Here is a 15260-nt window from a genome sequence, read left to right as displayed (position 1 = left end):
GGGGGGGGGGGGGTAAAAATAATCATTAAAAGATGTTCAATTTTCCATTCTGTCCAAGAGAGTGGGTATCAGCAAAAATCTGTTGTTTTGCTCTATATCATAGCCTATCATGATCAGCACAGCTTGCTTCTGTTCTCAGCCATAATTCATGTCGCGGTGCATGAATTAAAGACAGATTTCAAATCCCAGGCCATGAACTGTTCCAGGGTCCTATGAACAATACCAGGTGTCAGGAGTAATGGCTTTGTAGCTGAAAAACAACATAAATAATGTAAGTGTGTTTGCATGTGTGCTATTTAATATCAAGGGTAACATGAGCTTCCATGAATGGTTTACACAGGTTAACATGAGCTTCCATGAATGGTTTACACAAACCTGATAAGGAGCATCATAACTTCTTAAGGTTATTCATGCTAACACAACATATACCTACAGGATTTCAAAAGGTAACAGACTTGGAACAAGGTTTTTTTCTCTCCATACATTTGCCTTTTCTTTAAAATTATAAACTGTAAAGAATTTAATGCATGTATTTATGTACTATAATTGGCTTAATTAAGATTGTATTGTATCATATTTTCCCTCTTGTATTACCATAAAACATCACCTGCATTATAAACAAGAGGGCCATGATGGCCCTGAATCGCTCACCTGACTAACCTTGCCACATCAACTTAAATTCTATCAGCCCATATACAATCCCAAGCCAGATTTCATTAATTAATACATTCTGACAAAATTTCATTAAGACGTGATGAAAAATGTGACCTCTTTCATCTACACAAGGTTTTACTAGCATTGGCCCGGTGACCTAATTTTTGACCCCAGATGACCCATATACGATCAGGGCTCACCCTAGCCCAAAAATTACTATAGCCAACATTTTAGCAAAATGTAATTTTTTGTAGCAAAAAATTAGAAACTGTAGCCAAAGTTTTAGCAAAGCATTAGGAGCCACCTGTTGTAAGTCTAGGCTAAGGGGTGTAAAAGAAGAAACTACAAAACAAAGCTTTAATATGTTTATTACTATAATCATCATGTGTGCATAACAAAAATAAACAGTTTACAACAAACCATTTATAGAAGTACATACATCATAACTTAAGCACATGTTCATAAAATAAGCATATGATAAATTTACATTACATGAGCACATGATATCCTGAACATACATATTAGCAGAAGGCCATAATCCACATCATGTGTGCATAACAAAAAAAACAACAGTACAACCAAACATTTATAGATATACACACATCATAACTCAAGCACATGTTCATAAAATAAGCACATGATAAATTTACATTACATGAGCACATGATATCCTGAACATACATTTTAGCAGAAGGCCATAATCCGCCTCAACTTCAATCCAGCTCAAATCTTGAAAGCACGTTTGAGATCAAACTTTTCCATTGGTGGGCTGTCTATGGAGAAAATCAACAAGTTCTCCAAGTTTTCAATTTTAATAGAATTTCTGAGAGATGTTGAATGTCAATTCCCTTTCTACCAAGCAAATTAACTACATTCCCATATATGCTCTCTGCATTTGCTCTTTGAAGTTTAGCCACACCTAAAAAGTAAGTATGTGGCAAAGCCATTCCAAACTCATCAGTTTCCAAAAGTCTAACATAGGTCACTAAATTTTGCTTCACTGAAATGTCTGTACTCTCATCTATCATGATACTGTACTTGCATGATGTCTGTATCTTCTAAAGAAGATCACTCCTCAGAACGTCTGCCATACAGTTTTGAAATTCCGACACACTGGAGCTGTGTTCATATGACATGTGGCTGTCAACTCGAAGGTCATTGAGCTGGGTTGCACCCTGAAAATATATAAATACAAATTTGCATCCTGAAAATATAATTTATGATTTCAAGTTTATTTTGCTCAATATTTGTAGCAAACTTAAACAAAATCAAATTTTATCAATCAATTTAAAACAAGGGCTGTTTGTAAAACATGCATGCCCCCCATATGGGCTGTCAATTGTAGTGGCAGCCATTGTGTGAATACTCTTTTTGGGACTGTGACCTTGACCTTTGACCTAGTGACCTGAAAATCAATAGGAGTCATCTGCGAGTCATGATCAATGTACCTATGAAGTTTCATGATCCTAGGCGTAAGCTCTCTTGAGTTATCATCCGAAAACGATTTTACTGTGTCAAGTCACCGTGACCTTTGACCTAGTGACCTAAAAGTCAATAGGCGTCACTTGCGAATCATGATCAATGTACCCATGAAGTTTCATGATCCTAGGCGTTAGCGTTCTTGAGTTATCATCCAGAAACCATTTTTCTAAGTTGAGTCACCGTGACCTTGACCTTTGACCTAGTGACCTGAAAATCAATAGGGGTCATCTGCGAGTCATGATCAATGACTTATGAATTTTCATGATCCTAGGCATAAGCATTCTTGAGTTATCATCCAGAAACCATTTTACTATTTCGGGTCACCGTGACCTTGACCTTTGACCTAGTGACCTCAAAATCAATAGGGGTCATCTGCTAGTCATGATCAATGTACCTATGAAGTTTCATGATCCTAGGCATAAGCGTTCTTGAGTTATCATCTGGAAACCATTTTACTATTTCGGGTCACAGTGACCTTGACCTTTGACCTAGTGAACTGAAAATCAATAGGGGTCATCTTCAAGTCATGATCAATGTACCTATGAAGTTTCATGATCCTAGGCATAAGCATTCTTGAGTTATCATTCAGAAACCATTTTACTATTTCAGGTCACCGTGACCTTGACCTTTGACTTGAAAATCAATAGGGGTCATCTGCGAGTCATGATCAATGACTTATGAAGTTTCATGATCCTAGGCATAAGCATTCTTGAGTTATCATCCGGAAACCATTTTACTATTTCGGGTCACCGTGACCTTGACCTTTGACCTAGTGACCTCAAAATCAATAGGGGTCATCTGCGAGTCATGATCAATGTACCTAGGAAGTTTCATGATCCTAGGCCTAAGAGTTCTTGAGTTATCATCCGGAAACCATCTGGTGGACGGACGGACATACAGACGGACGGACCGACATGTGCAAAACAAAATACCCCTTCTTCTTCGAAGGGGGGCATAACAAATCAAATTTGTTTTAAAGATGTTTTATTTATTTTTTTTACCTGCAAGACACACAATCTGTTCAGGTCTGAAATCAGCGATGATGCGAGAGTATGTTGTGCAGCAAAGTACACATTAGTCATAGCCGACACTACAGCCACTTCACTTTTGGATATTGCTGCAGCCTACGCATTTGTCATTGATGTTTTCAGACTTCAAGCTTGTGAGGCCTCTTTGTGATCTGAAATAAACAAAATTAAATATGCTAAATTTCAAAACAAAAAGCTCATTTTGAAAAGTGTCAATATATATTTATTATGAACATAACAAAATATTGTTATTTTTAATATATTATTAATAATAAAAAAATTGTTCATGTATATTCATTTTAATATTGATTGTCATTCTTTTTAATTAGCTTTTGATTTTTCGTGTTTTGAAATGTTGTCTTTTTTCAACATACTACACCCAAAGTGAATGAATTTGATTTTTGAAACTGTATGCATATTTTGCAATACATTGTTTTTGATTTTGCATTATAGTCTAACCACTTGAATTCCGAAAGCCAAACATCTTTGAATGATCAATTATCAAATTTAATTTTTTTTAGACCGTGTCATTAGATTCGTCAGAGTCCAAAGGACGCTTATTGCCTATGGTCGCCATAATGGCAGTCGCAATTTCCGACACTTTCGCCCAAAATGTCAAGGGTTTTATACCCTTTCATCTATCGTCATTCACAATTGTAACACATTTAGCCTTTAATCATTACAAACATTACAAACTTCTCGAAATTAAAATCAATTATCAACTTCTTTACTTACGTTCATTGTGTGACTAAGTTGATAATTCGCTAACGGCTTTTACTCAAATTGATTGAAATTGGCAGCAATCTTTAATCTTTAATTAGATGTAATTGTTTATTTAAGCCGATAAGATGTACGATTACACCATTGTTTTGTTTTCACAACAGTCATTTTCCTTTGTCTCGATGACCGGTTCTGACCGGTGTTAATGCCGACTGCGTATCAATTTTTCGGGTCAATAACACAGCGATGTATTGAAGCACAATCTACAGCTGAAAGAGTTTATTATTTGGGACGGCATTTGTCAGGAAAAAATCGTTCTCCGAACGTTTTCGCCAACGATTATTTTATTCGCTGAATTTGCTAAATTTTCGCCATTGGCGAACGGCACCGGGAGCCCTGTAACGATTCAAAATCAGTTATTATCAGGATAAACATTCTGACAAAATTTCATAAAGATTGGATGAAAACTGTGACCTCTATTGTCTACGCAAGGTTTTTCCATTATTTGACCTAGTGACCTAGTTTTTGACCCAAGATAACCCAAATACAATCCCAACCAAGATTTCATTAAGATAAACATTCTGACAAAATTTCATAAAGAATAGATGAAAACTGTGACCTCTATTGTCTACACAAGGTTTTCCTATTATTTGACCTAGTGACCTAGTTTTTGACCCCAGATTACCCAAATACAATCCCAACCCAGATTTTATCAAGATAAACATTCTGACCAAATTTCATAAAGATTAGATGAAAACTGTGACCTCTATTGTCTACACAAGGTTTTTATATTATTTGACCTAGTGATCTAGTTTTTGACCCCAGATGACCCAAATACAATCCCAACCCAGATTTCATCAAGATAAACATTCTGACCAAATTTCATAATGATTGGATGAAAACTGTGACCTCTACTGTCTACACAAATTGTTGACGGACACACGCACGCACAACGGACGCCGGACATCACACGGTCACATAAGCTCACCATGTCACTTCTTGACAGGTGAGCTAAAAACAAGACTATTGCCAAGCAATATCTGTTCCCTACCGGCTCCACCATTGTCAATTTTTTTTCTTTTATTTGTTGCCATAGCAACCAAAATTCTTGACGTAGGAACAAAATGAAATGACGTGCATTATCTCCATATTGCCATCTTTCCATATTTCAAGTTTCATGAAAAAATATGAAGAGCTTTTAAAGTTATCGGAGAACTTTTAAAGTTATCGCAGGATCCACTATTTTCAGCCATATTTCTAGTCTATTTGTTAATATTTCTAGTCTATTTGTTGCCAAAGCAACCAGAATTTTTGACGTAGGAACAAAATGAAATGACGTGCATTATCTCCATATTGCCATCTTTCCATATTTCAAGTTTCATGAAACAAGGGCTGTTTGTAAAACATGCATTCCCCCCATATGGGCTGTCCGCGGTAGTGGCAGCCATTGTGTGAATACGATTTTTGTCACTGTGACCTTGACCTTTGACCTAGTGACCTGAAAATCAATAGGGGTCATCTGCGAGTCACGATTAATGTACCTATGAAGTGTCATGATCCTTGGCAAAAGCGTTCTTGAGTTATCATCCGAAAATCATTTTACTATTTCGGGTCATCGTGACCTTGACCTTTGACCTTGTGACCTCAAAATCAATTGGGGTCATCTGCAAGTCATGATCAATCTACCTATGAAGTTTCATGATCCTAGGCATATGCGTTCTTGAGTTATCATCCGAAAACCATTTTACTATTTCGGGTCACCGTGACCTTGACCTTTGACCTAGTGACCTAAAAATCAATAGGGGTCATCTGCGAGTCATGATCAATCTACCCATGAAGTTTCATGATCCTAGGCATATGCGTTCTTGAGTTACCATCCGGAAACCATTTTACTATTTCGGGTCACTGTGACCTTGACCTTTGACCTAGTGACCTCAAAATCAAAAGGGGTCATCTGCAAGTCATGATCAATCTACCAATGAAGTTTCATGATCCTAGGCGTATACGTTCTTGAGTTATCATTCAAAAACCATTTTACAATTTCTGGTCACCTTGACCTTGACCTTTGACCTAGTGACCTCAAAATCAATAGGGGTCATCTGCGAGTCATGATCAATGTACCTATGAAGTTTCATGATCCTAGGCCCAAGCGTTCTTGAGTTATCGTCTGACAACCACCTGGTTGACAGACCGACAGACAGACCGACCGACATGAGCAAAGCAATATACCCCCTCTTCCTCGAAGGGGGGCATAAAAATATGAAGAACTTTTAAAGTTATCGGAGAACTTTTAAAGTTATCGCAGGATCCACTATTTCCAGCCATATTTCTAGTCTATTTGTTGATATTTCTAGTCTATTTGTTGCCAAAGCAACCAGAATTTTTGACGTAGGAACAAAATGAAATGACATGCATTATGTCCATATTGCCATCCATCCATGTTTCAAGTTTCATAAAAAAAAATTAAGAACTTTTAAAGTTATCGCAGGATCCAGAAAAGTGTGACAGACTCACAGAGCGCAAACCATAAGTCCCCTCCGGTGAAACCGGTAGGGGAAAATAATGCATACAAGGCACAAAATCAATTTTAGTTTTCCAGGGGCGACTAGAGCTGATAACAGTATTGACCAAAGATGCCACATGTCATTATAAGTAAATGTAGCAAGTTGTTATAACCATGTATTTGAAAATCTAAGTAAACAATCTGACATAACTTATGATTCTTTTTTAATGTAAGGGTTAAAAAATGGCACATGTTCATCTTAATATCATACAAAAGAATGCATGATTTTTTTAATTTTGTACGTTGAAAAGTAAAGGAGGTTTACAACAATTCATGTTTTTTTTTCCAATTAAGTTGATTTGAAATCCAAAATTGACAACATTCAACCAACGACTAAACTAGACCTACTGAAATCGGGTGTGTAGACAAAATGAAATTAATTATACCTTGAATCATGATGACAGGGATTCCATTTGAACGATACTTCTCTTTCATCCCTTCTTCCAATGTTCTGTTCCTAAAACAAAAATTTCCTGTTGATTCGACTTTTTACCATTCTGAACAGTATTTCAGTCATATAATGGAGGTCCGTTAACCAACAACACTTTTACAGGGCAAGATGTCAGTGAAATATACACACACCTTAGTTTGGCAAGCACTGTTAATCTAAACTGTTAACAAGAATTATGAAGTGCACAGACTTAAGCCATATTTACATCTTCCCAACAGAAATCTGAGGCAGCAAGAACATAGCCTTTAAAGTAAGTTTAAGGCCAATCCCAAACAATATATGAAGCAGGGTAAACTAGAGCTTTGTCACATACGTGACGAAAACCCCCACATGCCGCATTGACACAGAATATTTTGCATGTTGTCTTCACAAAACACAAGGGACACCATGCTCAGGCCACTCTAAATTGATTTGTTGGTCTTCGGATTTTTTTTGAAAAAAAGTTGAAGAGGCGAGCGAATTTTTTTTTTTTTTTTTTGAAAACAGAATTTTTTTGAGCGAGCAAAGAGCGAAGAATACAAAAAATCACAGTTCAATAGAAAAATAATGCATTAACAAGAGATACATGTTTAAACAGCTATAGTTTACATTCAAATCAATTCTTATACAAAGAAAAGAATCTATGTGCAAACAAGCAATAATATATCTGAGTTAAATACTTTTTAAATAAAAATTCACTAAAATTAAGTTTCAGAACTTAAATTTTAAAATGTAGAACACATGTTTAAAGCTAGTGTTTTCATATCAGGAACTTACATATTGTCCTGCCCAAGGTAGACAACTTGACTGAACCTTTCACAGCACAGCAATTCCAGTTTTCCTCTGAAACAGATTAAAAGCGGGACTTCATAATTTTTATATGTGTTAAATTGTAATATATTGATAAAAACATGTTAAAATAACACAAAACAGGCAAGAAAAATTATACATTGAAGACGAATTTCATAAAATACAGCAAAGACAAATTAGCACCCCCAGCCGATTGTGACGAAGATATTTCGTACATTATAACATATTTTCCTACAATAACCAAAGCATTCGTCTTTTTATTAGGAGCGGAGTTAGTGTTCGTATGTTGTATGAATAGATGTTGCTGGAAATTAAAATGATCCGTAAAACTAAATACATGCATGATATACATGCTGGCAAATTCAACTGTACAGACATGTTCAATTTCAGAATTAAATATCTGACTTATTTCGCATTTTTCGACGCATGTTCTTCTTAACTTTTATTTTAATTTATATTGAAATATATGTGTAATAAGTTTTTTTACACAGATTACATAAATTCATAAATATTTGACAAAATTGTGGAGTCCAGCTTTAAATTCTTGATTATCTAGCATTGGTTTTGCATAAGCTGATATTTGAAAAACACAGCAATTGATCAGCTATGTAACAAACCAAACATTTCTGGTCTAGGCTTTTTTGTTTTTAGAGATCAAAACTTCTTTTTGCATAAGAAGTTTATTTAAAACAATCCTGAAGCATAGCCAGTTTAAAAGCCAGGTAATTGCTTAGAGAAAAACGATTTAGAGTTCTACATTACAGTGTTACATACAAAATATTACACATGTGGGTCTTATGGTTTCATGTGGCAGTTGAAAATTGAATGTAACCACGGCATTGGTCACATGCAGTTAACAAACATTATTGAATCATTTAACTTATTAAAAGAGGTTTTGTCAGAAATCTGATTAAAACAAATTTTTCTTGTAAAATTCATTTAAATTAGTAATTACTTACCTGCTATCATATTGCTTACTTACTCTGAAGGATCGTAATTTATCCGGAAACTTTCTGTCCAAAGAATCCCACACTTTTCATAAACCCGTCGTTCAGGTCAGAACGGTCACATAGTGCCGTGTAGCCGTGTAACCAAAACGGGATATTACCCAGAAATCACTCTTATTCAAATAAACAATATGAAAATATTAGACGAAGAGCGGGGTGGGAGGTGGGACTTACCGATAGCAGGTAAGTAATTACTAATTAAAATGAATTTTACTAGAAAAATTTGTTTTAATAGCTTAATTACGTTACCTGCTATCATATTGCTGACTTTGCAGCTGCGGCGGGAAGGTTCGCGAAAATCTCCCCATCACAGCGGAACCCATATCTCGGGTTCTCAGCTAATCTTCGTTATTACGGTATTAACTTAATTCACGCATAAGCGTAATATACCTATGCCGTAGAAGATACTACCGTTTGTGCAACCACAAGCGGGCCCAAAAAATACAAGTTGTCCTGTTGGCACTCCAGAGAACGAAGATGAAAAGATGAAAAAGTGGTCTGATTCCTCCAGAAAGCAACTTGAAGCACGTCAGAGAGTGGGGTATGATTAATGTACGCCCACGAAGCCGACATTGCTCGTAATTCATGCGGTCTAATCTTAAAAAGGGATGAATCCCTTGAAGAAAGAGAAGAGTAAGCCGTTTTTATAGTCGAGGCTACCCAACGGGAAATAGAAGCCGCAGACACATGGCCCCCCCCCCCTTTTTAGGGAATGAAGTCTCTTACGAGAACCTCGAATAGACTTAACTCTACTAAGATAGAACTTCAAAGACCTGACAGGGCAGAGGAGTCTATCTTCATCTTCATTTCCAAAAGTTCTAGAAAGACTTTGAACCTTGAAGAGTTTAGAAGCCATTGAGGGGAGTTGATTTTTAGCAAGGAATCCTGGCTGACACAACAAAGTGACAGAGCCATCGGAGGAATCAAAACGAAGATGGCTTTCTTCGATAGAAAGAGCATGAATTTCACTTCTACGTTTGGATGAAGCCATGGTAAGAAGGAAAACGGTCTTCCAGGTTAGGAACTGCAAAGAAGCCTGATTAAGGGGTTCATAAGGAGCTTTAATAAGCGATCAAAGAAAACAAGCCAAATCCCATTTGGGGGTAAGAGAACGAGACACAGGACGTTTAAGTTCCATGGCTCGGATCAGTTCCGAAATGGCTGGGTCAGCACAGACTTGTGATGACTTACGAAAAGCCAAGGTATGCGAAAGCACAGATCTGTATCCTTTGATGGAGCTAAGAGAAAGTTTCTTATCATCAAAGAGATAGATTAGAAAATCCGCTATGCGTTTAGCAGAGGGATTGAGGGGATCAATTTTCCCTTGAACACACCAATTAGAGAAGAGTTTCCAGGGAGCATCATAGACTGCTCTGGTGGACTTTCTCCTTGCAGAGGCAACGAGCATTGAAGCCCTGACAGAAAAGCGTTTCTTCTGCAGGGATTGCCTGATAACGGCCAGACGTGTAAGTGGAACATGTCTGGATCCACGTGAAGTCTTCCTCTCTGAGATAGGAGATCTAACCTGTGCGGGAGTTCATTGGGAAATTCGCACAGGAGACCGAGAAGGTCGTTGAACCAGGATCTCCTGGGCCACCAAGGGGCTATCAGGAGGATCCGGCAAGAGCTCACACTGATTTTCCCTAAGATTTGGGGAATTAGAATGGGTGGGGGATAAGCGTAAGTGTCCAGTTGATCCCAATCGAACGAAAGCGCGTCTACCGCCCACGCTGCTGGTTCGTACACTGGACTCACATACAGAGGAAGTCTGTGGTTGTCTCTGGTCGCAAACAGGTCGACCAGTGGATAACCGAATGTGAGGAAAATCTGGTTGGCCACTTCCTGAAGAAGTGTCCACTCCGATGGAAGTAACTGGTGTTTGCGAGACAAACCGTCCGCCAGGGTGTTGAGACGACCTGGTATGTGTTTGGACAAGAGAGACGTTGAGGCTCTTGCAAAGAACAAGTAAGTTCATTGTTTCCAGATACAGGGAGTGAGAGTGTGTACCGCCCTGTTTCTGGATGTAAGCCACGACTGATGTGTTGTCTGTCGATACCATCACACAGGAGTCCCGAAGATGTGATTGGAATTGAGAAACAGCTAGAAAGACTGCTCGCATTTCGAGATTGTTTATGTGCAGGTGAGACTCCTGAGGAGACCACATTCCTGATAATGTCAGGCTGCGGGGTTCCAGGTGAGCGCCCCAACCTTCCATGCTCGCATCCGTTATGAGATGTAAAGAAGGTTGCGGGGGAAGAAGCGGTACTCCTGCCAACAGGGTCTCCTCGTCTAGCCACCATTGAAGGTGGGGAACTATAAGGATGGAAGGATGGGAATCTGTGTTAGCAGATTGTCTGGAGACCATTTCCATCGAGCTGAGAGATAGTGCTGAAGAGGACGTAGGAAGAGACGTCTCAACTGCACAAAGTCTGCTACAGAGCTCAGGATACCGTTGAGTGAGAGGAAATCTTGAGCTGTGATATGAGATAGGGACAGCACCCATCTGACCTTCAAAAGGAGGTCTGATACACGTTGCGGTGAGACCCTGACCCGATTGATGTGGGTCAGAAAATTCATTCCCACGAATATGGAATCCTAAGAGTGAAAGAGGTCTGACTTGGCTGCATTGAGAAGGAGTCCTAAAGAGAGGAGCTCCTTCCAAGAGAACTCTAGGTGTAGCAGAAGCAGTTGACGATAGAGCTGGTGTAAGAGCCAATCGTCAAAATACTGAAGCAGTTGAACCCCGAGTAATCGGAGGTGTGCGCCCACTGCGGCCATGAGTTTGGTGAAAACTCGTGGAGCTGTGGCCAATCCAAAGGGCATCGCCCGAAACTGGTAGACCTGGCCTCGAAAGGAGAAGTGCAGGTACTTCCGGTAGTTGTGATGGATAGGAACATGGAAGAATGCATCTTCCAGGTCCAAGGAAACCCCCCAGTGCATGGGTTTGATAGAGCGCCGAATGAAGGCGGGAGTCTCCATCTTGAAAGTAGGTTTGACTAAAAACGTGTTGAACACTTTTAAGTCTATGACTGGTCTCCAGGAGCCGCTTTTCTTTTGAACAAGGAAAAGGTGACTGTAAAATCCTGGAGAACAAGGGTCGTGAACCCTTTCTACCGCCTGTGTTTCCAGGAGTCCGAGAATGGAGTCTGGAAGTTGTTGATGCGGAGATACCAGATCTAATGGGACGCGAGAGAGTGGGGGCCTTTTTTGAATTGAAAAGTGAGGCATTGTGTGACAAGGGAATGAACCCACGCGTCCGAAGTTATTTGGAGCCATCGATTTGCGAAGTGCATAAGTCTGGCCCCAACTGGTACCTCTGGCATCGGAGGTTGTGGTGGTAGAAAGGGGTATGACCTAGGGCTGACCTTTTGGAGGTCCACCCTTGCTGGAAGAAGGATTAAATGACTTCTTGTCCGCATTGGGTTTGCCCTTACTCCAATTTTGGTTTACAGACGGCTTCCGATAGGAAGATGTTCTGTTCTGAAAAGGAGGCCTATTTGTGGGCTGACGTGGAGCAGACGGACGCTTAGTAGGGAAACTGTCCCTTTAAGCTTTCTTGGCCGGTGGGGCTCCTGGGGGCTTAGAAGCAGGGCGCTTAAAAACCACAGGGCGCTGGCCAGAGTTGCTCCTAGCTAAGGAGGCATGTAACTTATCTTCACGATCAGCAGTAAGTGCCGACTGTATCCTCCCTCCGAAAAGAGAATCTGCTGTTAGTGGAGCAGTTCGAAGGGAGTTGAGGCCTGTTTCCAAATGGAAATTATTGAGCAAGGAAGAGAGGATGAGGTCTCTCCGAAGCCTTAACATGTCAGACATAGATGACGCAGCATTGTGTGATAAACACTGCGTAGTACGTGAAAGGTGTATCAACAAGGCACGGAACTCCTCTGGGATTGAATCAGAGAGCTCCCAAACCAAGTCTGAGGCAGTGGCTGCCATGAGATCTAGCTGGTTAGCTAGACCTATGGAACAGCGTTCTCTCAGCTCCAAATTTTCCAACAGGGAAAGAGGGACTGCTGTATGGGTAGATGATGAAGGCATTGTAAGCGACAGCTTACTAATGTCAGCATCAGGAACCGGAAGTTTGGAAAGGTCCAAACCGGTAGAAGGGTCGGTACCGGGGCCTTATAACTTTTCCCGCCGTCCATCTGTTTAGGCTCCGTCAGCTCCTTAGGGGCTTTCCATGGAGATGGCGAAGGCTTATTGGCTGGCTCAAGTGACTGGAATACAGCCATTGTGGAAGAGCCAATAGGAAGGCGGAGATCCTCTCGGGAAGTCGCCTTACTTATCCTGCCGGGCTCCCGTCTGCGGGCTACCTGTTCTGTAACGGTAACCGCAGATCCTGTGAGAGACAAGGAAGGGCGGGGGCAGAAGTCCTCATCTAAGGTATTCAACATTAGTTCGTAAACCTGATTGATGGAGGCCAAATAATTAAGTTCGGCCTCATTAGACTCCGAACCCGCCTCAATCGAACCGTCTGCGGGAGCATAGGATTGATTGAAACCGGTGGAGACAGAAGTAGGAATACTAGATTCATCCGCTTCTATCATGAGAGGATCGTTTTCCGGCACCATCAAAGATATAGCTGGTGAGTTAGGTCTAACAGAGATCAAGTCAGCAGACTCACTTTGAATACCAGCGGTCGCTGGTAAAGGATCAGTCGAAAAAGGGACAAAGATTCCCCGCGACTGTTGGATCCACAAAGTATTGGGATTTGATGGTATAGCGGCAGCCCGGGGTATACTTCTATGCAATGTGGAAGAGACCCGTGGGGCTGAAAACACAGCCGAAGTGGTTAGATTAACCCCTGTACCTTGAGCCTGATATGTATGCAAACTAGTGTTTGAATACAAATTATGCTCAGTGGTTGTAGGAACGGCTGAAGTGTGTGTTGAGGCCAAAATAGAGGCCGACACACGTGGAAGGGTGTCACTAGATTCCTCAGAGAAGGATCGCCTAGGGGACCTGGGAGTCCGAGAGCCCCTAATAGAGGAAGGTCCATGTCCCTTATCCCTGTGATGCCGAGACACTGTTCCGTGGCGCTGGGAATGATGATTCCTGATCGAACCTCTCCTAGAGCGTTGGCGTGATCGCTCTTTGCAAGGCAATCTACGCCGAGAAACACTCGGTGAGCGTGAATGACATCCACTCCGATAATGATGAGGGCTAGTTGAAGTAGACGATGAGTCATACGACGACGAGCCCGAGGTGGAGGAGTAGCCGGAAACATCAGACACTACGCGTTTACGTCTGTGACTCACAGTAGAAACGCGGCTGCGTGTACCTTTGTGGAGTACTGACAAGGTAGTGTCAACATCTATGGTGACCGGAACGGTCTGTGGCACAGACCGGTACCCGGTGACCGGATCGGTCATTACATGACCGGTGACCGAACCGGTCAATGACCGGTGACCGGACCGGTCATAGCATGACCGGTGACCAGACATAGCATGACTGGTGACCAGACCGGTCAGTGACCGGTGACGACACCGGTCATAGCATGACCGGTGACCGGACTGGTCAATGTTGAACGGTGATGTCTCCGGACCGGTCAACTGGTCATTCCCGATGAACGGACCGGGCAAATTTTGTCCGGTGTCGTCACCGGGCAAGGACCGATGCATGGCATCTCCTGATGGCATATGGTCAAGATCGTGTGGTGAAAAGTCACGACAAACGGAACTTTCCCTACTTTGATCTGAACTATGCATGTTGCGTCTACGACTCTTGAAAGGTCGACGCTTAATGGCCCAGGTATCTACAGACCAATGCTCACAGAAAGGGCAGCAGTTATCCTGGGTACATCTGGCACACGACAGGCAGCTAACATGGTAACAAGGGATGCTGCTCTTATGTGTCCACATGAACCACGTGTTTGAGGCATATTTTGCCTTGAACAAACAAACAACAAGGGACAAAATTGTCACAAAACCAGGTTTTCATTGTGAAAAAAAAATCTGATAAAGGGAGAAAACTCAAACTGAACTTTTGAAATGAACAAACAAAATTAACCCCTTTTGTAAGTTTGTTTTAAAAAAAAATCTATTTTTAGTCGTGGCGACCTTGACATTGGAGATATTGACGTGATTCTTTCGTGCGACACACCGTCCCATGATGGTGAACAAATGTGCCAAATGATTTTAAAATCTCACAATGAATGACATAGTTATGGCCAGGACAAGCTCATTTATGGCCATTTTTGACCTATGAACTCAAAGTGTGACCTTGACCTTGGAGATATCGACGTAATTATTTCGCGCGACACACCGTCCAATGATGGTGAACAAATGTGCCAAATGATTTTAAAATCTGACAATGAACGACATAGTTATGGCCCGGACAAGCTTGTTCAGCCCGCCCGCCAGCCAGCCAGCCAGCCCGCCCGCATTCGCCAATCTAATAACCAGTTTTTTCCTTCGGAAAACGTGGTTAAAAACACAAAACAATACAGAAATAAACGGATATATATACGGAGAATGTTTTAACACAATACAAAAACTTCTCTATTCTGTTAAACAGAAGAATCCAGCGAAACAGAAGCAACAATTAAGTAAATAACAAAAATGTCG

At 40.8% G+C, this 15260-nt stretch overlaps 1 protein-coding gene across 2 annotated transcripts in view; it reads right to left on the bottom strand.

The window, feature by feature from the left end:
- The window catches only part of LOC127877284 (uncharacterized), an 89482-nt gene continuing 74222 nt past the window's right edge, over positions 1-15260 (bottom strand). For both annotated transcript variants that reach the window (XM_052422976.1, XM_052422981.1), the window contains 3 exons: positions 7655-7720; positions 6834-6904; positions 1-250 (listed from right to left, as the gene is read on the bottom strand). In XM_052422976.1, the coding sequence (XP_052278936.1) occupies positions 147-250; positions 6834-6904; positions 7655-7720 (241 nt within the window). In that variant the 3' untranslated portion in view covers positions 1-146. The remainder of the gene's footprint in view (positions 251-6833; positions 6905-7654; positions 7721-15260) is intronic.

Source organism: Dreissena polymorpha, chromosome 1 (assembly GCF_020536995.1).
Source record: "Dreissena polymorpha isolate Duluth1 chromosome 1, UMN_Dpol_1.0, whole genome shotgun sequence".
NCBI classification, from domain to species: domain Eukaryota; kingdom Metazoa; phylum Mollusca; class Bivalvia; order Myida; family Dreissenidae; genus Dreissena; species Dreissena polymorpha.
Note: the sequence above shows the minus strand (reverse complement) of the source record. Positions and strands in the feature narration are given on the sequence as shown.